This window comes from Mesocricetus auratus, unplaced genomic scaffold (genome assembly GCF_017639785.1).
Source record: "Mesocricetus auratus isolate SY011 unplaced genomic scaffold, BCM_Maur_2.0 Super-Scaffold_100013, whole genome shotgun sequence".
Taxonomy (NCBI): Eukaryota; Metazoa; Chordata; class Mammalia; order Rodentia; family Cricetidae; genus Mesocricetus; species Mesocricetus auratus.
The window spans coordinates 42,694,575-42,721,715 of record NW_024429196.1 but is presented as its reverse complement, the minus strand read 5'-3'; the positions used below and the strand labels follow the sequence as shown (position 1 = coordinate 42,721,715).

Genomic DNA, 27,141 nt, shown 5'->3' with positions numbered 1-27,141 from the left:
AATAGGCAAACAAGTGCTGGAAGACCTCACTTGGCCAAGCTGGTGTCTATGTCTTCATCACTAAGAGGTTAACATAGGGAAGCAGAGAAACTGTAATGCAGTGAAGCAAAGATCGAGACTGTGCAAATTGAAAACAACCACATGATTCCTGGGCAGATGGAAATCAGTTCTGGGTTCACCAAGGAGTATAAAAGGAAAAAATAAAAAAGCTCTGAGATGACAGTGTGTATCACAGAAGAATGTGCGAAAGCCACATGCAAATTGACAGGTTCTTCCTGACAATTAATTGTACATAGATGATGGTTCTCACACCATTGAGTTTTGGCATGCCTCACATCATATGAAGAGTGCACTGCTGCACATGACTGGAGATACCCTTGACAATGAGGTGTGAAGTCCATGTGGCTGAAGAGACTTTCATGAACATGATGGGGTGAAGACAGAGAAAGTCAATGAGAACTGGAGCCTCAGGTGAAGCAGAGTCATGCAAGCACAGACAAGACAAAGGCGACATTAGAACCTGTGTCTACTCCCACATTCAAGCAAGTGAAGATAGATACTCCCACAATAAGATCACCACTGAAGTGACAAGTACAGAATATGTCATGTTCACCCCAACCATGATTCATGCAAACTTGCACTAAGAAACACCTTCCTCATTTCATGACCAACACTGGCTACTTGTTCTTGTGCTTCTATAGTCCAAGGGCTTCTGGTATTTTCTCTAAGTCTTTGTCTGAGTCTGGTGAAAATTATAAATAGCTATGGAAGCAGGTCCTCAATTAGTTTGTGAGTGACACTGCCAGTCAAATGACCATTGTGGTGAAAAATAAAACTGACCTCAGACAAAATAAAATTTTGTAAGAAAGACTTTACTCATGGATGCTAAAAGCACAACATTGTGGTAATGTTTCTGTTAGACCAAAGTGACTGTTCTTTATTGTGCATATACACAGAAAATTTACAAGAGGTCATTTTAACATAGAAATGGGTTCCAAGAAGATGACTCCATAGGAAGCAGGTGGACTGTAGTTGTAATTTTCCTTGAGTTGCCAACTAGCTTCCCAAATAAAGACATGGAGACTTATTATTAATTATGATTGCTCAGCCTTAGCTTAGACTTGCCCCACTAGTTCTTTTAACATAATATAACTTGTTCCTATTCATCTATATTTTGCCTTGGGTTCTTTTACCTTTCTTTCATTTTGTATGTCCTACTTTCCTGCTTCCCCCATGTCTGTCTGTCTGGCCCCTGGCATCCCGCTGGTATCTCCTTTTCTTTCTTCTTTCTTGAGCCTAAATTCCTCCTTCTACTTACTCTACCTGCCCAGAAGTTCTGCCTATACCTGCTCCCTTGCTATTAGCATTCATCTGGGTTTTTTTGTTTCTTTTTGTTTTGTTTTGTTTTGCCATTCATCTTTTTATTAGACCAGTCAAGTGTTTTAGGCAGGCAAGTTAAAACACCAACACGTTTTTATAAAATTAAACAAATGCAACAAATCTTTGAATAGTAAAGCAAACATTCCGAAACAGTAGACTGAGACCCAAGTGAAAAAGGACAAACCTTCCTTTTGAGGATCACGAAGACTTTCAGGTATAATTTCAAATAATTTCAGTTGAGAATGATTTTCAGTTGAATGTATCTCCCAAAGTCTATTTTTGAGAAACTTAATTCCCAGTATAGCAGTGTTGGGGATGGAGGGAGGGTAAGCAGGGACTGTCAGGAGGCTCTGTCCTCAAGAATGAATTGATGCTGCTATTGAACAAATAGACTCATCATCAAGAGAGTGGGACCTGCTAAAGAAGGAGCTTTTCACTTGTCTCTCCCTTGCTCAGGGGATGCTTCTGAGGTGGTGTGGTGCAGCAGAGAACCTTTCTAGATATGGAATTTTGGTCTTGAACATCTTAGACTCCAGATGAGCCAATTCAGTTTCTATTCATTATAAATTACCCAAAGTAAACTAAAACAAAGAACTCACTCTGGTGGCAGAATATAAGAAAAAACAGCTAAAATCCAATTTCATTACAAAGTAATTTCTTAACCTCAGAACAGAGTTCATCCTGAAAATTACTACTGACAGTTAATATCTAATACATGATATTTTATAAGATTAGTAATTTAAAAGTTTGCATAGCAACTATAGAGCACTACATATAGGAAGAATATTCAGTTTCAATTGAATAGAAGCCTATATTGAAAATGTTGGGCTTTCTCCAAAGATTTTAATAAAATAGATATCCATTTGAGGCCAACTTCATGACCTTGTTTTTATTCCCTAAGACAAGTGGTAGAGATTGCACTCCAATGAGTACTCTTTGTTTGCATAGCTTCAGAGTATATGTTTTAGTTAAAATTAACAGAGCTCATATAGAATAGTAGTCAACCACTCCAATAAGTCTATAAAATATAGTCAAGGAGACACACTATATGGGGTGACAGTGCTCCCTGAAGTCACCTAAAAGAAACCCCAAATCCAGGCAAAGACTCCTGTTTGGTTGCCTCCCAGAAGTTGAAGATACACCACACACTTCAGACATGGGACTTGGAGAAATACAGGTGGAACTGACCTGGAAAGCTCCTCCCTGAGGATTAGCTCTTATATTAGAAATGCTAAGTAAACTGTCAAGAGAAAGAAGAAACCAATAGTCCTACCCAAATGTAAAGCCTACAAACCATAGTAATGGTAAGTATGATAAGGATTGTCCCAAGGGTACAATAGTAGCACATTTTTTTCCTCAGGGGTTACCAACTGCTATCTAATCAGACTTAAGGCTGTTCAACAGGAGGGAATTCATTCTTGTTACTATTAACCTAGCAAACTATTGGTAGCTGGAGAAGTAATGGACCCTAGAGGATGAATAACCTACTACTGCCAATTTTCTAAATCTATATAGTTTCTAAATATATTCTAAAATCTTGTCCTTCCAACTGCAGTTAAGTGTAGCTTTTATCCCTAATCAGTGAAGCTTATTTTATGCACTAGACAGAGGTTACAGAGATCCACAGACAGCCAAATGCAGAGAATAATAGTCACAGTGAAACAAACTCCATTTGTAACATCTATAACACAACTTGTATACCTAAGGTTTAGTGAATATCACAGAAGAGAGAGAATAAAGATTATAAGAGCCAGAGTCAGGGCACTAGTTTTGAAATAGTGTCTGTGAATGCAGCCAGTGACTCAATGTTCCTCCCAAAATTGCCTCAACTCCCAGGATCCTATGGGGCTAAATCCCTTCCTTTGTGCTGCTGCTATAATAATATGTGCATTGCGGTACTATCAATTAGTCAACATTCTCTGTGAAAACAAAAATTGGCCTTGAGTGAAATGTCTTCAAAATTGCCAGTTATGATCTACTTAATGCACACATACTCCTTGTGTTTAAGTGTGTTTCCCACCCCAAAATGTGTTCAAAAGAACATAACTTATTCTTCATGATACTGAGGAGAGAGGCCATCTGGGATGTACTGCTTATCCCAAAGAAGCTCTGCAGAACACAGCATCACAGGCAGTTCTAAGATGCACTGAGAAGCTCACCAGGCATCTGCATAAATATCTATCCTAACCATCTTTGGCTGAAATAATTTCAACACAGAAAACTGTTTGTGGATAGAACTAGCAAATACCATCAAATCAGCAAACATCAATGAGGAGTAAGCTCATAATAACCCTTCTCCTGCAGAGAGATGTGGTCACCAGAAGCAACAGACTAGACTTTCATGCACCATCCAGTTTCTCACTGGAACTAATGTTTTACTTAAGGAGGCTCCCTTTCTAGATCATATTGAGAAAAGAATTATGCCAGTCTTTTTCTGTGGTATTCTCTATACTAATGAGGTAAAAGAGATCAACTTACACAGAACTATATAGAACAGTGGTTCTCAACATGGGAATCATGACCCCTTTAGGGTCAAAAGATCCTTTCACAGGGGTCACCTAAACACAGATATTTACATTAAGATTCATAACAGTAGCAAAATTACAATTAGAAAGTAGCAATGAAAACAATTTTATGGTTGGACGTCACTACAACATAAGGATCTGTATTAAAAGATTGCAGCATTAGGAAGGTTGAGAACCACTGATATAGAAGAGCTTATTCATTCAACAAATACATCCACAAAAAAATATTAGCTAACATAGAGATAAGCTCTAATCTTGAAATGACATGACTTCCTGGGTTCATATCTTAAGTTGATAAAGACAGTAAATATCTAAAGAAGTTTATATTTTCTGATAGAAATGTTATAAATACTATTTGAAGTTAGTTTTGAGGCAGTTATTGATGTATTTTGTGAATCTGCAGGACTAAAATCTTGGCATTACTTGTTAGAAAATGTAAAATAGAGGTAACAGCATTTATCACTTCTTGCTTAGAAGACTATAAGCAAGTCAGATGTCTAAAGTACACAGCCCAGAATCCAGCACACAAAAAGTGCTCTTGAAGAAGTAAAAGTAGGAGGACCATAGAGACATGTCATCAGAGAATGACTTTTGCCACTAATCTAATGACCTGGGGTTGATCCCTAGAATCCACATGGTGGAAAGAGAGAACCAAGGTTTCCACTGATTTACACACACACACACACACACACACACACACACACACACACACACTGTGGCATATGCATAAACATAAATACACACACTGTGGCACATGCATATACATAAATACACACACACACACATACACACAAGTGGAAGTTTTGCATAGATGAGGTAAAACTCAGTGACACTGGTGCTCAGCATTAGTCATGAAGTTCAACAGCCCTGTCAGAAAGCAGATAAAACCAAAGGTGTGGAGAACACAAAACCAGACAGGGCTTCATGCATGCAGTCTACTAAGCACTGTTCTAGGACTAGCTAAACTTAGGTGCTTCATTTATGTCATCAACAAAATATATATAGTATTGGGTAGATAGCTCAGTAGCTAAGAGCACATACTGTTGTGTAGAGGTCCCAAGTTTGCTTCCCAGCACCCAGTGCCCCCTTTGAGTGGCTCACAACCATGTGTATATAACTCCAGCTCCAAAAGCCTGTGATGCTTCTGGCCTCTTGGAACACCCACACTCATACATACACCCTCTTACAGATATGCAGGTAAACACACAATTTAAAAAAAAGATTAAGAAGATATTTTTTAAACACAGACAATAGAACTATCTCCCTCATGAAGTTGTCATAAAGATTGAAAATGTGTTCCTGGCAAGTGAGAAGCTTACATACCTTTCAGTTTAAACATACATTTTATTGATCATTATAATTATAACTAGTTTTTCATTAATAACATCTCCAGTACTTCATTATTTATCAATATCTTTATAATCATCTTTATACGTTCACTTCAAACTCTGAGAATACCTCCTTAGTAGTGAAATGCTGTGTCAAACATGTGTGTAAAAAAAGTCAAAGAACACTCATTTAAAAGCTTCTACCATATTGTGAAAGTGATCTTAACAGAAAGATTTCTTGCATCCTTGAATATCCAGTGAGTGCAGGGATGGCATTTCCTGCCATTTTCTTAACCATTCTCTGGTGAGTCCCAGGAATAAGCATTATCCATGTCACTTCCTTCAGAAGTTCTTTGTTTCCTTTTGGCTTGCAGTACTGGGGACTGAGCCTAGGGTTTCACCTTAACTAAGCAAGTGAGTGTTCCACCACCAACCTGTGTCATCTGCCCTTACCTCCTTTCACAATTTTATTTTGATACAGCTTCACAACAGCAACAGCTCAAGGTAGCTTTGATGTTACAATTTTCCTGTCTCAGCTCCTCTTGTTTAATTTTTCTCTTCAAATGTTTTACTCATTTTTAAAAATAAACCATTCTCCATTTAGTTTATTTACTAAGTGCTTTATATCTTAGTTAAATTGCATTGCATAAATTGTCAAAATTACGGTAATATTAAACACACATTTACATGGTAAAATCTCTTGTTCTTGGTTTGCATTTTTGGGGGTATCTTGTAAAGACCTCACTCACCCAAAAATGGGAACAAAATACTTTCTGCTTTACTCTAGCACTGAACCATTTTATATGTGCATGTTTAAATCTTTATCTGTGTCAGGAAGCAGTGACGTGTGAAATTGGGCCTTCCATCTCAGTGTTTGGAGAGTTTCCCCAAAATTCTTGGTAAGCTTTTTCATCTTTTCTCCACTCATCTTGAGATCTACTCTATGAAGCATCAAGTCTGTTGGTGCTCTTGGCTCTGACTCAGTGAAGGAGGAGGCCCGGTGATGAATGGTGAGCAATTGGCTGAGCACACCTCACCATTGATTCCCTTCTTCCTTCTCCTACTAGCCTCCTAAATTGCATGGCAAAGGTTAGAAACCAATGCAAAATCCTCTCTGTTCCCTAAGAGTTATACATTGCCAAGACTTTATAAATTGTTGGAATTTTCATCTTTTACTTCTTGAAAGTCACAGGCATGTGTTCCCTGGTACCCAACACGTCCACCTGCTTCTCTTGCAACACCTTGCTAGTAGTAGAGAGAGGGTTAAGTGAGTCTGGGTGTATTGTTGTACCTTGGGACCTAACTCCTTCAGAAGGGAAGCCAGCTGCACCTTTACTTTAGTAGAGTCTCCCACTCACTCTGTCTAACAAGTCTTCCTAGAAACCCCTGGCATGTGGGTGGCATTTATTCTAAGTTTGCAGCAGAAGGGCACATGTATATTTGTCCTTGTATATTCCGGTTATCATTTCAATGGAAACTGGAAGTGGGTGGAATGAAACACCTGTGTTAAAGTATGCTACTTACCAGAAAGCCAAGTGGAGCTCTCATTAACACTCACTACTGTCTCTTAGAAATTCTGAGAACAACTTGTGCTTAGAAACAGGCAGTAAACAACACACATACACATTACCTTTGATTGCTGCTAAATATCCTCGGAGTTCTCGCTGAAGTCTGGTACCCTCTGCCTGAAAAACACACAGTACAAAGATGCTAAACAACTTGCCTATGTTTTGCATGCAAATATGAAGACATGATAAGATTCAGTTATCACTGCCAGAACCTTGTTACTAAAAATATGTATATGTGTAAGCACAGTCTGAACAAGATGATAATCTCATTAGTCTCGGTATTTATATAGGTGTTATTCAGAAGAACAAAGGACAAAGGTTTTGCTAAGAGTAGAAATGGGGTCCAGAAGACAGATCTTCTGTACTTAAGAATAACCAGTAGAAAGAATCTTATACACTCTCTGCTTTTAATTCTGACACCTGGGAATAATAATATGGTTTTCATCACCTCTGTCTGGATTGGTAGCTACCTAGTGTCCTGTGAAAAGGCGAGTGCTGAGGCATGTGTCTGAGCATTCAAAGCTTCTGTAATCACACACACTACACACATTTTTGTCTTGTGATAATGTCACAAACTTGCAAAAACAACCTTTCCACCTTGAGTTTAATGAGGATAATTATGGCACTCATATTCACTCAATAAATCAACCAAATGATTATGCATATGATTATAAATTATCATTGAATACAAAACTAAAATTTCTAAGTAAAATATGTATATCACACAAATTTAGCACTAAATAGCCATTCAAAGTACTTAGAGATATGAAATAACCATGAAATGTCCATCATTTTTAAATACACACAGTGATTAATACAAAGAAACCTGAAAACAAAGATTTACCCAAAGACCATTTTTTACTTAAGGTGCATCCTACTGAGTACCAATGAAGCGCAGAAAGAGTGGCATTGTTGCTTTTCAATCTGTGTAACATGCAGGGAAAGTATATGTTTGAATTACTCTTAGGCTATTTTTGCAACTCTGCATACTGTTAACATCAGAAAAGAGCTGAGGGTCATTACATGTGTTGGAATACATGAACTTTAATCAAAGCAGCTCCATTCAGAATAGGAAAGGGAACTGGTCAAGTTCTAAGGAGGTGACCCCCTGTTTATGTGTTGACATGGCTTAAATAAACATTCTTAGGTTCCCTTGACTTGAGCCATCTAGAACTACAGTGTGAAGGAAAACTGCACAAAGCTCCTAGGGAAATGGGGGAAATTCTAAAACAGGAGCATGCAGTCACAAGGCATGCCACAGAAAAAGCAAAAGGGTGGGACAATCATGGTAAACATGAGATGAGGTGGAGAGTGAAGAGCTCCCAGAGAAGCTACAGGACAGAGAAGCAGAAGGAATTCTACGACAAAACCTTGGAAAGGGGACTTTTCCCACTGAAATCTAAATCTAAGTACAGGAGATCATCCCCTGCCATAACACAGCTTCACTTTCTCCAGAAGCCACAACCCATAGTCAACTCTGGCCCAAAAGCACTTAATGGAAATTTCCATAAACAATCCTACATTTCAATGTGTGCCCTGAACAAGAACATGAATCATGTGTTTTTCCCTTATGTTCCAATAAACTTTATCTTACAATGGCTGCACAGACTGGGAACAATCATTGTGGTGATTTAGATATTCCAAAGAAAATCCACAAAGTTCCTGTACAGAGTAAAATGGTGAAATTTTTGAAAACAAGAAAGAAGAAAAATTGCTTGCTGAGGTTGCATGATCTTACAAGCTACGATAAGTTATTGCTAATCTTCTACTGTGTCTCATCTATAAACATGTAGATTTCAGGTGTGTGTGTAAGGGAAAAGACAATATATACAGGTTTCATATAATTCATGGCTTTAGAAAATTTGGTCTCCCCTCAGAAGAGGAAGAAGTGTTGAAAGATGCAGAAATGGTTTTGGGAGATTTTATTATGCAGATCTATTATGATTCTTTTAATAAGAGTAGTATTTCAAGTTTCAATAACATCAAGGTTGGCTATAGTACTTCTCTTGGGCCAGGGAATGTGAGTAGAAGTGCCATGCACTGCTAAGCTGGAGGTCATCCTATAGCCTTGACACATCTTTCCTTCGCCTTGTGTCCCACAGTGTTTCAGATGGGGACTGCTTGTTTTCCCTGGGTCCCAGGGTGACAGAAACATATGATACAGCTCACTTTTGCATTTCCAAAAGTGAGAACAATTTCTGTAGAAAGTCATGGACATAGTGTGACCTCAGCAGAACGTAGGCTAAACTGCCCAATTAAATGATTCAGTGAACACTGGGAATGCTGACCTGCATGGTAGACAGAAATACAACAAAAGATATAATGGAGTTCCTGAGTGGATAAGCATTATTAGAATTTGCAGAACCATTCAGAGAAGAAAACAAACTGGAAATGTTAAGGACAAAGCAGATGGTTAGAGGATTATGGAGGGTTCAACAATGGAAAGAGATGTAATCATGATGAGAGAAATTCCAGGTTTCATATCCAAAATTAGAGGGAATCCTTTCTGAACTGAGACATTAGATTTTTTTTGGACTGATGTGACCCCAAAGTAATCTGAAGCTGGAAGTTCTAAAAGGTGTAATTTGGGGGGATTTGAGTTCCTTGAGGTCACACTTCTTAATCAAGGTAAGTGGAGAACCTGAGATGTCTCAGTGGTTTCTCCAGGGACATAAAGAAGAATGACACCTGTAGCCTTTAGGGCAGAACCTCACAGATCTCTCTGACTTTCAGATGCTGGCTCTGTTGTCTGTGGCTCTTCTTTGGAACAGCTCAGGGCCCCAGAGATGAGGACTGCCTCACTTCACACAAGGAAAGATGCTTTACCACCAGCATCTCATGCAAACAGCATGAAGAGCCCACTGTGAAAATGGTGGCCATATGTCACCAGGATTGTTCAGAGTAACTAGAAACAACAAAAGTGTAGCAGGAAAAAATTCCTCTCCCAAACACTTATGGAACAGAGTATGTCAGATGAAGACTGGTTAAGCCACTGCCTTTCCTTTCAAAACAAGAAATAAATTTAAATTATTCATGTTCCTTTCCATACACTGGATTCATCTAGCCAACAGGAAACAATAATCTTTTTAATGAAATGAAATTCTCAGAAGAGATTATTTTTTAATGTAACAGTGAGGAAATGTTCAGGCTGTACAGCACTAGCTTAAATAAATGAGTTCAATTTAAGCAGAAAACTAGGGCTAGTTTAAATGACTTTCTTCTTTCTCAGTTATTAACATGTTTAATTTTCCCCATAAGGTTATGTAAATCTTTCAATAACAACCACATGGAGCTCCATCTAAAATTCTGCCAGTTCCCAAAATATAAAAAACTTTTCAGAAAAATTGTTACCTACAGCATGCCATAGGGTAGGTGAAACATTCCCACATAATTATTGTGGGTGAGCCATAGATAATTGCAGTTAATAAACTCTTCATCTATATGTATCTGCCCTCATTTTATATTCAGCTATAATAAATGCCCTGTAGGTGTGCGGTCTAGCAGAATTGATTAACGTTTCTTTTTGTTTTGTTTTTTCGAGACAGGGTTTCTCTGTGGCTTTGGAGGCTGTCCTGGAACTAGCTATTGTAGACCAGGCTGGTCTCGAACTCACAGAGATCCATAGACTTGGCTGTTGGTGACTTCTAAGTGGAAAAGCATAGAATCATAACCCCTCTCCTGTGATCCTGTCCTGTTCTGCAATAGTGCAGCTGGTGACTGTTCTTCCCCCACTACCCCATAACGCAGTGACGCCTTTGCAGCACTGAGATGATGATCTGGAAAATGTTTTCCAATGTACCATGTTTATCTGGTGTTGGTTTACTCCATTCATTTCTAATGCTTCCTTCCCCTTCTCCAATTGCATCTCCACAGAGCCCAGACCTGAACACAGTTCTCTTCAATTTAAGTTGAAAAACTCTTACCTCACTGCTCATATTTCATTGAATATGAAGCCATTTATTCCTCTGAGGACTGTTATTTCAATAACTCAACCATGAATTTTGTATTTATTCTGTGTGTATGTAGAAACTATACTTAAATCCCCGCATCTGTGGTACTACATGCCTTTACTTTTCTCAACTATTTTCTTTTATGTAATTCTCCACCAAGTTGTATTAAGATTATTTTCTCACCTCTTGATCACAGTCTCTTCAGGGCTCATGGCCACAGTAAAACAAAGGAATGTGCATACAATTAACTCATCTGGATTTCTTAGCAATATTCTTTGAACAAGCCCCAAGAAGGATCTGCCACGTACCAAATTCCTTGTTCTACCAAACATGGTAGCATTGCAACATATCTCCAATATTGCTCAGAAGTATTGTTGTTTTGTTTTTTTTCAATTGATTCATTTTCAGATTGTCAGGAGCTTCCTGATATTTCTCAAGCCCTGCTGGCCCCTCCAGGTTGCACTTTCCCACACACAGCCTAAGGGACTTATACCCCTTTTTCTTTCACATTTAAGTTCTCCCAGTCACTCTTCCCATGGAGTTTCACACTCTTACAGCATGAGGAAGAAGAAGGTACCCTCTGAAGTAGCTTGTTTCTCAGAAAACAGAAAATCTCCTGGGAGACATGTGACAGTTTCATCACAGGGGTTTCAAAAATTAGCAGGCACACACAAGGTACAGATGGATTAAAAGAACTCTGCCCAGGTCTGAGAATCTATTCCTATTCCTTTATCTTGTGTGGAGATCTCATCAACACACCCCCTAAAGGTCAGTTGAAGTTAAAAATCAAATTAACAGAGAAACACTGCAGTAAGCAGATCAGCAATGAATATTTCAAATATCTTTGCTAGTACAAGGAAGTCACATTTCATGCTTAATTCAATGTGTTTCAAGTTGCTTTTACCACATTGGCCCAGAGTAACAAAAACTCATTAATTATTTGCATATCTGTCAGGGAGTGCAGCATAGTGTGGAGTGGAACCCAGACAATGTAGGCTTCAAAACAGCTTCATTCACTAGAGACTTCAGAACCTTGGATAGCTGCCACTGTAAAGGAAGTACCTAACAAGCAGGAACAATGCCATTAAATTAAATGCCAATTATATATTCTGGTGGTGACAGGGGGACTTTATATGAAGTGGGAGAATGGTAGGAGCTTCTGTGCCCTTTGGAAGACTTCTAGGTCTTTGACTTCAGAGCCAGGTCTCCATTAGGGTGTAATAAATAGCATATGAAAAGTATACACACGGACTTTGGACTCCCATCCAACAATGTGAGGTGCACTCTCACCCTGAACTCTTGGGGGAGGGTCTAGGCCCTGCCCTGTATGAAATGACAGACTATGGACACCCCCATGGAGGGCCTCACCCTCCCTGGGGAAATGAGGGGATAATGGGGGGTTTGGGGAAGGGCACAGGAGGAGGGGAGGGAAAGGGAGAGGGACCTGGAACTGACTTGTGAAGCAACCTTGTTTCTAATCTAAATTTAAACTGAAAAATAAATTTAAAAAAAGAATGACAAAAAAAACAAAAACAACAACAACAAAAAAAGTTACATTGAAGAATTAAAAATACACGAGGAAATAACCCCAGGCTGCAAGAGTTGATAAGGAACAATTTCATTAGCTTGATTTTATTTCAGTCATTTCTTTTCAGAAAAAAAGAAGCCAATATTTAGGTATTAAGTTGATAAGATTATGAACAAAAATATATGGAATTAATTATTCTTTAGGGCACCAGGTTGTCCTGGATCATTTTGCAAACTACTTTTTATATACCACCTTGTGCATGATACCCTGGTCAGGGGATGTGAGTCACTTAACCCTCACTGACCTTAGAAAACTAGACCCAACAGACAGATGTTAATAATAAGGTTATGAGTCTTCAAATTACCTTAAGGTAGCAGGGGCTTAACATCTATTTAAAAACAGTAACTGCTGAATAATTAACTGATTTATCTTTTCAGGTAACTTTTGCTACAAACACCTCTTTCTCAGCAGACACTCTGTAAGGACAAGGCCATGTTCAGCTGTAGAACCAAGAGCAAGAAGCTGGATGACTACGAGTTGGGTATCTCTCAGGTTCAAGGTAGAGATGAACTCAGATCTCAAGGTGCAGCTGTGGGAACTCAACCTCATCTTGCCTGAGAATACTGAAGTTGGTGGAGGTTGCATAGTTACCGTATTTTTTGTACTAGTTCTTCAGCAGAAATAATTCCGGAAAGTTCAAGTCCATATAGTGCATGGATTGGGAGGAAAAGTTCAATGGGAAGCTTGTAGTCTTCACTCAGAGGAGAATTCTGCCTAAGTCACCTCAAGAAAGTCAAGCAAAAAAGGAAACAGAAGCACTCAAAGCATCACCTTGACTGCAGTGCCTGACACCATCCTTGAGGACTTGGTCTTTGCAAGCAAAATTGTGGGTAACAGTATTTGTGTGAAATTGGAGGGTAACAAGGTCTAAATGTTCATTTAGACAGAGTGTCTGGAACACTGTGGCGTGTATAAGAAGCTCATCAACAAGTGTGTTAATTTCAAATTCCCAGAATTTCAGTTGTAAAAAAATGACTAAATAAAGTGACAAAAGTTTCCATTAAGAAAAAAGTTTCCATTAAGTCACTTCTCTAATTAAGAAGCTGTGAACTGGCATTTAGAAAAAGGCTTTTGTGCAAAACCCACAGTAATAATGGTACACGAAACCTGGACCTCAGATGACAGAACTTAACAATGTGATTTTAGAAGTTTAAACCCTTCCATTTCATCCATGAGGATAGGCATACATGAATTCCCATCATTAACCTTATTATTTTTGTCCTTTGCTGACATTTCTCTCTTAATAATGGCTGAAGTCATACATCAAAATTATAACTGGCTATGATTTATAAGAGTTCAGGAAAGTTAACTCAAGCATTAAAGCAATGTAAATAAAATGCGCTTATCCTTTTTAGGCTTAAATGAAATTATATTATCAAAAAATTGAGACTTAATAAGGCCTTAATCAGTACTGTGACTATTAAGAAGTTAACACGTAATAATATCAGAATCCACGTGTGATCAAATACTCTAGGCTACTGAATATTACAAGCACCCACAGGGAGCTAGAAATTGAATGTTCCCTCAGACAAGTTTGAGTGCTGCTAAACTGTAAGTCTTTCAAAGGTAAAAGAGGCAGTGAATCTCTGACACATTGCTCTTACCTCACATTGAACACTATATGTCAACCAAATCCATCATTAAGAACCATAGTCTAGGGGTGTTGAGATGGCTTAGTTGTCAAATGTACTAGCTGCTCTCCCAGAGAACCCAGGTTCAATTCATGGCACCTAAATTGCAGCACACTTTGTAATACAGTTCCAGGAGATCTGACACCCTCCTCTGGACTCTGCAGACAACAGGCACACAAGTGATACACAGACATTTATACAGGCATAACATTCATGCACATAAAACTACATTTAAAACAATAACAGTCATGCCCTACATGTGATCATGGTTGCTGAGAGTGGGAGAATCAGCTTCCTTCAGTGACATGCGCCCACATACGTTGTGGAATTCCAAGTGGCCATCCATGTACACAAATACATGAGGAATGTTAAAATGACTCAGTGTTGGGTATAACTTCACACTTGATTGTACAGGTAACAATAATAATTAGAGAAGAGATATGAGACACGGGAGGAATGAGGAGGAGGAGAGGAGTAAAGTAGATGGCAGGCTCATACGTAAAGTTCCCATAAAATATTTGAAAAATAGAGCCTTTCTTTTCATAAAAGTTTCTCTGTTTGGATATTCTTTTGGTATGCACTGATACTAATACAGAAGCTATAAGACGGACAAGAATCTGGAGTGAGTTATATTTGAAATCATAGTTCTGGATCTATGGAGATGCCAGGATAATCACCAAACAGAGACCAAAGATAATAACTTGTTTTGTATCTGTCTCTAGTATTTGTGGCTCAATTTTCAGTTTTCTCAGTCATTAACTTAAAAAACGCATAAAATCAGAAATAAAATTAAACATATTTTGTACCTATCAGCAAAGCATAGAAAGCTAATTTAGAATTATTTGTATTATTTCTCCATTAGTTTCCCTTAGATCAATTAACTTGAGTTCATAACCATGTGTATTAACTTGCATAAAAGCTAACCAATGAAATCATCATGGCTGCTGGTGAGATACAGTTGGAAGATAAGATCTGAAACTTTTATACAATAAAGTTTATGGGTTTATGACCCTTGGTTTCATATTCACATGCATGTTTGTAGGGGGGACGAGAGAGAGAGTTGTAAGGTACATGAGGGGATGATTTAAATATCTTTTCAACACTTCTTTAATACATAGAGCATAATATTGAGTAGATAAGGGTAAGGTAGGTGAAAAAAGGAAACTCACCCCAACAATAGCTGTCCCCATGTCTTCTTGTTCTGTGTCCTTTACTGTTTGTGTGGATGACAGCTCTACCTGCCACATTCTTTCATGACTAAATTAAACAGACTTGAAAGCTCTATAAAAACAACTGCTGTGTCAAGGTAAGGAAACGCATTAATGAAGGGGAGGAATGTGTCTTGTCTGTCAATACTCCAGTCACAATAGAACATCTAAAATGCTCCTGAAGCTGCCACTTACAGTCTAAATTGTAAGCTATCTTCCCAGGGTTCCTATAAAAGATAATCCTAGCGTGGGACCACAGCCAACAGAAACATAGTTTCTCACACTTCTCCAGATGTGGATGCAGGGAGCCCAAGCTATTACAAGGTTTGTTTCTCTTTGGCTTAGTAGGAGCCACTCTCAATGCTACCTCACAGTGTACATGAACTCCTACATTCTCTGCCTCCTCCTGTCATAGCACTAGCCATATCCGGTTAGGACTCACCCACACAACCTTATTTAATCAAATCTATAACTATTATGATATTATCCTAAAATACAGGCACATTCCTAGGTCCTGAGGGTTAGCACTCAGCTTTGGGGAAAACAAAGTTCAATTCTTGACTGGACAATATCCTCAATGGAAGCCATCAATACAGGAATATAATTACAAAGTCTGACACTACTGGGCTGTTCCTTTATTACAGGAACTGTCCTGAATGTCACAGCTCTACTATTTCCCAACAACTCCATGAGACTGCCATGGAGTTTTAGAAAGGGAGATTTTACCTTTTAGAGATGAGAAACTGGGCACAGAAGCAGAAAACTTGCCCCCAAATAACATTTTTCTAGTAGACAGAAATTTATTGTTTGACTTTAGGTAGTCTGAGCTATTTAAGCCCTATATGCGCCCAAGTGTTGATCTATGACTCTCTATCAGTTCTGTGCTACACACTGTGAAGAAATGGTGATGACAATGATGGATGAGACCATCCAGGAAGAGTGAGTCGTTGAACAGTGAAAAAATATAGCCACGGGAGCCATCCCTTGTATTATAATACTTAAGATGCCAAATTTGATGGCTTATTTTTCTCAAAAGCTCATGATTCCATAGTTTATTTAGTGTAATTTGTATACCATCATGACAATGTACTTTGATCACATTGCCCAGCTTTAAAATGTGAGCTCTGTTTCATAGACTTCATAGCTGGGTGGGACTGTTGGTTGCCTCCCTACTTTGGAAGTTTGCATAGTGCCTTTGGGAATCATGAACACTAGTCCTCATTGAGGAGGCATTCAGGTCAGTTTCAGTTCAGTGGTAGGCCAGTATCCTCCCCAACAATAATCTGAACATTTGTTCTTGTAACTGGAGATAAATGTACCCTTTACCCTCAATAAGGAAACTTCTCCTTTCAACAGATGGAAACCACTACAGGAAACCACAACCAATCAAAGTGAAGAGTTTGGAGACCGATCCCAATGGATATATCTACAAAATAATCTCACACCTAAGGCTCAGGGAACATTGTGTGTGTGTGAAGATGGAGTATGTGAAATTATAAGAACCAAAAGGGTAGAGACTTTGCTGTGAGATTGTGCCTTCTAGTAACTTCAGAAGCTTCAAGCATAAAGTATCACCAACATGACTGCCCAAATGTGATCTGAAAAAGCACAATATAAATGGAAATTCCAAAATACATTGAGGAAAGTTCATGAAGCCCCAACTTTACACAAAGAACTACAGCAACCAAGAAATACTAAGAGTGGAAGAAATAATCTCCCCCAGGGAAGAAAACTCCAGTTAGCAATTCAATACCAAATGTGCTGGCCTGAAAACAAACATACAAGTAACATTATACATAATGGGCAGGCTATATCTAGGAATATATATATATATATATATATATATGCAATAACAATTGTACAAAAGGCCGCAAACTTGAAAAAGATTAATGAGGGTTATATGGAAGGGTTTGAAGGGATAAAAGGGGGAGAAATATTGGTATTACATTAAAATCTTGGATATTATAAAAATAAAATTTAATAAATAAAATGATTTCTATCCTTCTGGTCATACAATCTTGAGTAAGTCATTTAGCTTGTTTAATTCTATTCTGCAAAATGAAGGTGATCACAAGGCTGACTTCCTTGAGTGACAAGAATGGCTAAGCAGTAAGTCCATGGAAGTCTCAGCAGAATGTGCCTGGCATGTTTCATAAGTTCAGTATTGCTATATATCACTATCACTACCATAGTCAGTGCTTTTCAAATGTTCTACTATGCCAAAAGTGGATGTTTCATAAATGCTTAATGGAATTAAGATGGTTCAGTGGATAAAAGTACGAATCCAGCAGGCCTACCAACCCAAGTTTGACCCCTGGGATCTAAGTAGACACCATGGCACACATCCGTAATCCCAGCATCTTATGTTGAGATTGGAGAGAATGATGGGAGAATCACCTAGAAGCTTGTAGGCCAAATACCTGGAATTCAAAGCTTAGCAACAGACCCAGCCTCAACAAGGTGGAAGACCAAATTTAAAAGTTGTCCTCTGACTGCCATACACATGTTGTAGCCATGGACCTGCCCTCCATAATTAATGAGTAAATGAACTAAATTCTGCTCTGTCTAATGATGCAGCAGAGTACCTTCACAGGGAACATGCCAGACTTCCCAAACAACCTCTTTGGGAATTTTTAATGAGTCCTTGTTTTTCACTTGGACATCTAAGTATCAAATACACAGACAAGCAATTCAGAAATTTTTATGGTTTTAAATATTGCAGTAGTAAAGAGTCCAGGGGCACATAGGGGAAATTTATGCAGGTGTACAAGAAACACATAACAATAGATATGGGAGACATTAAGGTGATCTGAAAATTTACTGACTGAGGAAACTAGAAGGCATGAATATTAACATCAGAAAAATAATTAACCTAATTCCCACAATGACAGTTTTATAATACATCTTTCAATTACTTACAGATACAGCAAAATAATAATTGTAGGTCACTATGTAAATCAAGTAGATACTGTACTTATAGTTTATAATTGACAAAGTTCTTTTTCAAGAATATTTCCACAACAAACACCTTCATCTTTTGTTTGTGGTAGACTAGTAGGGCTCGGAAACTTAAAAATCATAGGTTTCCCTATAAGACTCATAATTAGGTATGAGTTCATATTCAAAACATATTCAATTAAGGAGCCATTATATCTCCTGCCTCTGTGGGAAATCAGACTATGATTCCATCATAGGATGACTCTTTAGAGAAACAAGTCAAATGTGTGACTCAATTTAGAAGCCAGAGTAGAATACAGAGATCAACATTTTTTAAAGACCCCTACCTGATGCTTGTTCGAAACTTTGCTAACTCGTCACTACATCTATTATATTATGGGAACTTATGTTGACTAGAATCTAGTACACAGTCCTATACTTAAAAACACATGCCTGTCTCCAGGGTTCAGACAATTGTCATAAGAGATTCCTGGTAAGCCATCCTTTGTTTAGAATGTTACTCCTATGCCAGGGCCAAAAATTGGATTACAGGGTGACTTCAGCCCAAATGAAACCATAGAATGGCTGTAAACCTGAAACTGACGGCAGCTTATTTATGTAGATTTACAACCATCTCAGATGGTCACTGCTCCCTAGGCACCCATGAGAAAGATGCCTGATTCTCTGCATGTCATAGCAGCGTGACACAGTCCTACGCTGGAAATCATTCAGAGAGAAGCTTCCCAACTAGGTAATGAACTTTTCTCACAGGTGGCAGTGGAGATACCTGCAGTCAGTCTTTTAATGGGTATTGAAGAATGAGAAACCAAACCCTCTTCAGTTGTCACAGTTGCTATGGGTAGGTAAAAGATAATCAAAGATAAGTGACAGACTATGATATATCAAAAGAAGTCTTTAGAGAGAAGCATGAAGAGTCCCTTCCAGGAACAATCTCTTTAACTGGGAATAGCCACCACAGAAAATGGCACTAGCAATGATGTTAAAAATGTCTTTAGTCTCACTGACTGAAATTTCAGTTCATTTTAAAGTTTTTGATTTATATACGATAGAACAAGAGGGCGGGGCATGCTGCTGCTAAAAAGAGGAAACACATATGTGTAAGGAAATTGAAGATGGTCAGGTTATCTAACAAATATGACAAGGTTCTTTCCTCTTCTGACACCATAGACAGCAACTGTAGCATGGATACAAAGTAGGCCAATCCCCTGATAGAGGATGTCCTTCCAGTCTTCATTTAGCACTTAGTAAGCAACTTATTTTGCTATGACTATTGTATGATGAATACATCTCAAACAATTAAACAAAGACTCACAGAAAGTTACATTGCATTTCATGGCACTTAATATAATATTTGTCCTTTTCAATAATACGTTCTTATGTCCTGAGCTTGGGGAGACAAGTTGGGAATTACTGCTATCAAGAGAAGGCACAGAAATTCATTTGTTTTTCTAAGGATATTAATTGCCGTTGGAGTATACTCATACACCAAACTGAGGAAACTATGAGAGAAAGTTATATCATGACGGTGGAAATAAGTAGCATTGTTTAAAGACTCTGTTTCTTCTGATTATTGATTTAAATGTATCAAAAGAAAGGTTTCTGTATATTAAAGTTTAACCAAAACAAGAGTAGCGTCAGATGGCTCATTACTTTTTTTCCAGTGCCCAGTGCCTGTGCCCTGAAGACTTAATGCTTATGTGCCCTTAGGTATGAATGCATTTGATGGCCATTTACCTATGGGGAAGTTATTCTCTACCTATTACCTGAGATGAGCTGTCCAGCTCCTCCTCAAACCAACTACCCCACTTGTGTGTGCCAGCCCACCGTCTCCTCCCACCTAGGTGCAGATCTGCTGAAAATCCCTATGATGAATCAACACATTTTCCTTTGGGAACAAACGGATTCCATCATCATCTAGGTTTGTCATTTTAACCATTGTTTTCTTTGTTCTACTTTCTTTCTCTAATGTACTCCTATCTTGCAGACTATAGCTCTGCTAAGAAGCAGAGCTTGACAACTGATCTCTTCAGGCTTCCCAGCATCTTGCACATTGCTTGATTTGTATCTCACTTACCTGCATTTCCATAGCTCTTGAGTTTTTTGAGAACACAATATAATTAACCTATCATTACATTCTGACTTATTTTTCGATGTAAAGATCTTTAATGAAACTGATTTTGTCTGTTTTCTTCTTGATGTTTCCTAATGGTGTAGCTCAGCTCCTGACATATAATGCAGTCAATAAATAGCAAATGGATACTTCATACTTGCCCAATGCTGTTCCAAATATGCTTCCACATAATGTCAGCTATCAAACAACCTACAAATGACCTTGGCAGTTGACACTGGAGGAAATGGCTTAAATGCTGTAACCTTTTGTGGACCAAGTTGGTGCTCAATACTATATAGCTCCTGCTGAAACTAAAGTGAAGGATCCTGCAGGAACCTCCCAGAGATGCAGACAGATGCTGATCCACTTACAAGATAACATATCATAATGAGTTTTTACTTTAATAGGCATCAAGTATATGAATTCAGGCAACAGGACTCACAGTTCCCTCAGAAGTAATTTGCTGATATCAGTTTAGCACACAGATGTTTTATAATAAAAGTGTTTTTTAGAAACAAATGAGCTTTCTCTGAAACACAAAGCATATTTTCATTTGTCTTGAGAATTTCATATATATATGAATATATGATGAAATATGATCATATCTACATTCCATTTATTTCCTCTTTCTAACTTCCCCCATGAGCTCCAACACATTTCCCTCAAGAGAAGAGGATGGAGACAAGATCCTCTGAATGGATGGGGAACACGGCGAGGGGTGGGGGGCAGTGGAACCTGGGAAGAATAGAGGGGGTAAAGAGGAAGGGAGTTGGTCATGGGGGAACAGGAAGTTGAGGGGGTGGGGGTAGAATAGGGGGAAGAGGGAATCATAGGATCGAAGACAGATCAGGCACCAGAGTGACCTCGAGTGATCTAAAGGTATAACACCAATTGGCCAGCTAAGCAATAGTGGAGAGACCACCTCGAATGCCCATTCCTGATAATGAACTTGATGTCTATAACCATCCGGGAGCCTTCATCCTGTGACTGATGGAAGCAGAGGCAAACACACAATTAATCACTGAACTGAACCCAAGGAACCCAGTGACAGAGAGAGAGGAATGATGAGCAAATTGGCAAAGAATGGGCTGGCAAAACCAGCAGAGACAGCTGATCTGAACAGGGGAGTGCTCTTGGACCCCAGACCGACAGTGGGGAGGCCAGCATGGGACTGATCTGGACCTCCCAAATGTGAGTGTCAGTGAGAAGGCCTGGGCAACCTATGGGGCCCTGAGCTGTGGATCAGTGTCTATCCCTGGTATACAAACTGTCTTCATGTGCCTATAGCACAAAGAGAGATGCTCTCTCAGCCTGGACTCTTAGGGGAGTGCCTGGACCCTACCAAGAGTAAAATGACAGACTCTAGATATCCCCTATGTGGAAGGATTTGGCAATAGGGTGGGAGGGAGGGGGGAAGGGGAGTGCGGGAGGATGGGAGGGAGAGGGAACTGGGATTGACATGTAAAACAAGCTATTTAAAATTAAAATAAAAAATGATAAAAAAGAATAACAAATAAAATGTTTTCACATTTAAAAAAAACTTCATTATCATCTTCTTTTATTTTAGTTGATAATCCACTAAACGTCCCTAAAAATATGGTGCCAATATGTTCATGTGGCATTGGTGTATGTGTGTTGGGGTACCAGTTGCCACATCCTCAAAGGAACAATTCACAGTCCCTCAGCCAGTTACCAACTGCCAAGAGTTGCCTAGTAAGGAGTGGGCCCTGGAGAGCACTTCTTCCATTTATGCCAGAATTGGGGCTGGCTTCACTGCTTGTGTGAGCTCAAGAGTTCAATAGTCACAGCATGACTCAAAGAAAACATCTCACAGATCTCATAGTAGTCCTCCTCATCCTCCAGTCCATACTTACTTTCTACCTCTACCACATGTGTCCTGAGTGATGGTGTGAGGGTTATTCGTGCAGATAGCTCATTTACGGCTGGACATCAAGTCTCATTTTCATCATTTGGACAATTTATTTATCTCTTCATTGATCACTGCTACCCAATGCATTTTTTCTAATACTAGAAAGTAGAGAATGGAATTGGAACTCAAACACAAGATAAGCATTCTGCTGCATAAGTAAAATGATTTAGATTATAAAAATGTATAAAAGTATGTAAGACTCCCTGAAGACAGAGAACAGTGTGTCCAGAAGATCGTTATGGCACCCATGGCTGAAAGGTTGCTCAGGTTATAATTGAGCCCAACTAAGTAGGTATTTTGCTGCCAAGGGATGAAGGAAGAAAAAAGTCAGTGACAACAAACTGAAGGCGAATGAGAGAAGAAGCATATAATGTACTCCAAGGAGGCAAAAAAAAAACCAGGATGCATTTATTAAGCATGTGGCATGTTGTAGCAGCCACAGAGTATTTCTTTAAATGACTAAGACATTAATACATACATAAATAGCTGTCACTCAAAAAACGTGGAAAAAAGAATGCATTAGTGAAGCAAACACAGGAACACACTCTGAAAGGACTGGGAAACATCAGGTCAACTATAGCTTAAGAAAAGATTTTTTTGAAAAAGTGGGATTTCAATGTGGACATGGAGGTTCAGGCAAGAACAGGCAATCATAAGGGATCAGGTGCACTGTAGGATGTAAAAGAACTTGGAGACAAATGGTATGTCCCCAAGGTCACATGGAAAAAAAGAAATAATTGGCTTATGGCCATGGGCTGCAGAGAATAAAATCTCTAAGTTGTATGAATATCGTACAGCAGAACTCTGTCCAATCACAGCAGGCAATGGGTTTGAAAGAGCATGCCACCAAAGCCATAATGTTTACTTATTCTCATTAAGTCACCCCAGACACATTGACCATGACCTGTCACTGCCCCAACCCTCTTCACTTAATCACAATAGAGTGACTTGTCTCAAATGCACCTCTCTATCCTTATCCTGAAAGAGAAAAGACATTTACTTGGCTGGTAGGCTGCTGAGTTCTGCAAAATATTTGAAGGAGAAATGGGATTTAATCTCTGGGTTTGGTCAAAGGAAGTTTAGTATTCTGAATGTAAGAGGAAGAACATACTTATTTGCAATGACAAATAAAATATGTCTAACACAGCAGGAATCTAAATGAAGATGAGAGCAAACAAGTAATATTTGTTTCAAGTTATATAAGACAAGATTAGATATTTTCTGTTTTAAAATATATGCAGGAAGTAAGGCATATTTTTAAACACAGAGAAATTTCTAGTAAAAGGTTTCTGGAAAAGTGCAAAGTGAGTAGAAGACATTCCTCCACATGTCATGTCATCCTTTACTACCTGTCCTAAGGTGAAAGGAAAAGCCATAACTCCCACAGTTTCACATTCTTTCCTAGAACCACAGACTACTTGTTCTCTGTGGGAGATGCCCCTCAGCTATAACTTTCTGAAGAAGCTTTTCTTATTCATTCTCTGCTGAAATGTCATCTCAGTCAGTGGTACTGTTAGAAACTCTGGTGGGTCTTCTTCTTGCAATCAACCTTTCTTTCTCTCCACTTAAAAGAACCCTCCCCTTTGCATAATGGGCACAAAGAAAAACCCACTGTAAATCTGAGTTGCTAAAGGTTTTCAGCCAGTGGATTGAAACCTGGACATCAGTCCCTTTGTCATATGCTTACAGCCTCCTGCTAAGTAAACATCATGGCATTGGTGGCATGCTCTTTCAAACCCACTGCCTGCTGTGATTGGACAGAGTTCTGCTGTATGATATTTACACAACTTAGAGATTTTATTCTCTACAGCCCATGGCCATAAGTCAATTATTTCTTTTTCTCCATATAACCTGGAATAATGCTTACTGAGGTAATATACTCAGAGTAGAGAACAGAAAAAAAGCATATTCTATAAATAAATAACCTGTAATTTGTGCCAGAGCTGGCCTGGCTTGAGTGAGCCCTTATCCCAACACTGAGGATGCTACTCTGATTACTCTTACTGGTCTTGGTGGAACAGGGTAATTAGAGTCAATTCTAGTATGCTGGTGAATTTACTTCTTCACTTCTCTTGAGAATTTTCAAAAAAACAAACAAACAAGAAAGAGTGTGGCTGGTTACAAATGAGCTGTCTGGGGTGTCTGGGGTCTTTAGGGTCAATGTATTATAAGGTAGATACAAAAAGACACCTCAAGCAGGGATCTTACTCCAAAAAATTAAGAACAGCATTTCATCCTCTTAGGCAGTGGTTCTCAACATGTGACCATAACCCCTTTGGAAAAACTTCTATCTCCAAAAATATTTACAATATGATTCAAAATTTGTAGCAAAATTACAGTTATAAAGTAGCAACAAATGAAAATAATTTTGCAGTTGGAGCCCACCACAAGAGGAACTGTATTAAATGGTCACAGCATTAGAGAGATTGAGAACTACTGCAGGATAAATGCAAACAAACCATGCACTTACACTAATTGTCTATCTCTTAAAGTGTAAAAATACACTAGCCCAATCACAGTGATTAAAGGTCACATCCATGATGTTCACCTAATAGTATACCACAATTGTGTGAAGAAGTGACTAAAGATATTCAGGCTCAGTTCATACTAGATTAACTAACTTTTTAAGAAATTAATCATGCTTACAATTCAGTATAACTTCATATATAATAGGGCTTCTTAGTTCAATGCAGTGTAGCCATGGGTCAACTTTGTACCATAGGTACTTTTTATAACCTTCATTATAAAATTTAATTAGTTGATATCAATAACCAAGGTATTTCTCTGTTGAACAACCCAGCATTAGCAGCACTGAAGGGGACAAACTCTCGGAAGACACTGTACCAGGCAAGGGGGACTCTCAGCTTGTGACCTCAGTAGCTAGGAGTTCATGGCCAGAACAGTGGTAAGAGTCAGTCCACAGCTAGATCATGGAGTGCTACTCTCCATTAGTGCCACACAGGGAAAGGAGAGATGCGACTTGTGTCAGAAGAACTGTTACAAAAAGGAAGTTGTATAAATAAATATTGGTGTAGAGATTACTGAGTAACAAGTATCTCACTCTCAAAGGAGGTACAGATGAGAGAGAGAAGAAGGTTCAAATTCATGAAGACATACTGGATTGTAGAACAGTTTCATGCTGAGCTGAAGTATTGCCTCTTTTTTTTTACAATAGTTTATAAAATTAATGTTAATTCTACTTTAAGTATCTTGGGTCGCCAGCAGAACAACATGGGTTTAGAAATTTCTTTACCAAACTTTAAATCATAAAATTTCTTTCTCAGTGTTTGTATGCCATTGCCTATCCCATCTTAGTAGTTTGTGGCTTTGGCGGAACTGGTCCACTGTGGTTGTTAAATATTTAAATACAGAGTTGATTGCAGTATCCTCTTGCTGTATTTTAACTGGCTACAAGGTCTAAAATGAGAGTCTTTCATTTCTCAGACTGGTGATTTCTGTCTTTTGGTTGTTACTCTTGCCTAGAGATTTATCAATTCTATTGATTTTTATTTTGAAGAACCAGCTTTTTGTTTCATACATCTTCACACTGCTTTCTTATTTTCAGGATCATTGATTTATGTTCTTAGTCTTGCTTGCTCAGGTTTATTCCTCACTTTTTCTAATTTCTTGAGGTAAGAACAAGATTAACGATTTGTGATCGCTTCTTGCTTCTAGTGTATGCATTTAATCTTCTAAGTCTCCCTTCCAGCAAGACTCCAGCTGCCTGCAGAAAAAATGCTTTCATCTTCAAGGATTATAACAAATCAGATTCCCCAAACAAACACTCTTCGTTTTACTCCAATACCCTAAATCTAGAATGCTAATGCTGACTGAAATTTTCCTTTCTAAACTACAGGACCTATAAAGACACTGGTTCAATTCATTCTCACTAAAGTGCAAGCACATGTACATCCTACTTAAGCAAGATATGCAGCTTCTGCTGGCATGACAACCTCAAGGCCTTAGGAGCTCTATCTTATTGCTTAGTATCATGTGCATTACAGACAAGTCCTTTCCGCTGATTAAGTCCTATGTATATGACAGATCAGTAAACATTTTCCATATGTCAAGATGCTAAAACTATTCACTGCCCATAATGTTAGAAGGCTAAGGGACTAATTAGAGAAGGCAGCAGACAACACTGTATAAGTAATATGCTAATGTAGAGGTCCTCCATGTACTGTCCCTGGACTGGTATCATTGACATAACTTAGGAGTGTGTCAGAAATGTAGACATGTAAGGTTGTCCCCAGATCTACGAAAATCAAAACTCTTGTATTCAGCCCAGGGAACTATGTTGTGCCTTCTGGGTGGTTCTGAAGAGGCTAAATTCAGACTGGCATTGCTCTGCTAAGCATACAACTCAGCAAATGAGGTTCTAGCTCTTACTCCAGAGGTTTCAAAACCAGAAAGGAAGATTTGTTGTCTGAGTGAGATTCACTAGACTGTGATTTAGAACCAGATAATTATGCAAAACAGACCAATGGGTTCATGTTTAATAAATGGAGTGGCTAGTTCAGAAGAAAAGTCATTGTTCATATTCAGTGAAAGGTGAATGAATGCACAAACATGTAGACATTATGGCCACTTATTGTTAGAAAAATGCTCCAAAGGTATGTGCTAGGCCTAGCTATCTGGCCAAACTGCCAGCATTTCAGAATAGAAGTGTAATTTACCATAATAAAATGTTAAGTTTCAATTCACATGTCAGCACACAGGACAATATACTTTCTATTTATGTGCCTTTAAATGTGTATTTTCCAATTTTTTTTGTGGGGGGGATGGTTTTTGAGACAGGGTTTCTCTGTGTAACACTCTGGCTGTTCCAGAACTCACTCTGTAAATCAGGCTGGCATCAGACTCAAAGAGATCTGCCTGCCTCTGCCTCCCAAGTGTTGGGATTAAAGGCGTGCTCCACCACTGCCTGACTGTATATGATGGCAATTTGTTTCCTTTTAATCTTTG

The 27,141-nt window shown here is 38.6% G+C and overlaps 1 protein-coding gene across 4 annotated transcripts in view; it reads right to left on the bottom strand.

Annotated features, from left to right (window-relative positions):
- The window catches only part of Amph (amphiphysin), a 184,600-nt gene that overhangs the window by 64,818 nt on the left and 92,641 nt on the right, over positions 1–27,141 (bottom strand). For all 4 annotated transcript variants that reach the window (XM_021228210.2, XM_021228211.2, XM_005071810.4 and 1 more), the window contains exon 3: positions 6,864–6,918. In XM_021228210.2, the coding sequence (XP_021083869.1) occupies positions 6,864–6,918 (55 nt within the window). The remainder of the gene's footprint in view (positions 1–6,863; positions 6,919–27,141) is intronic.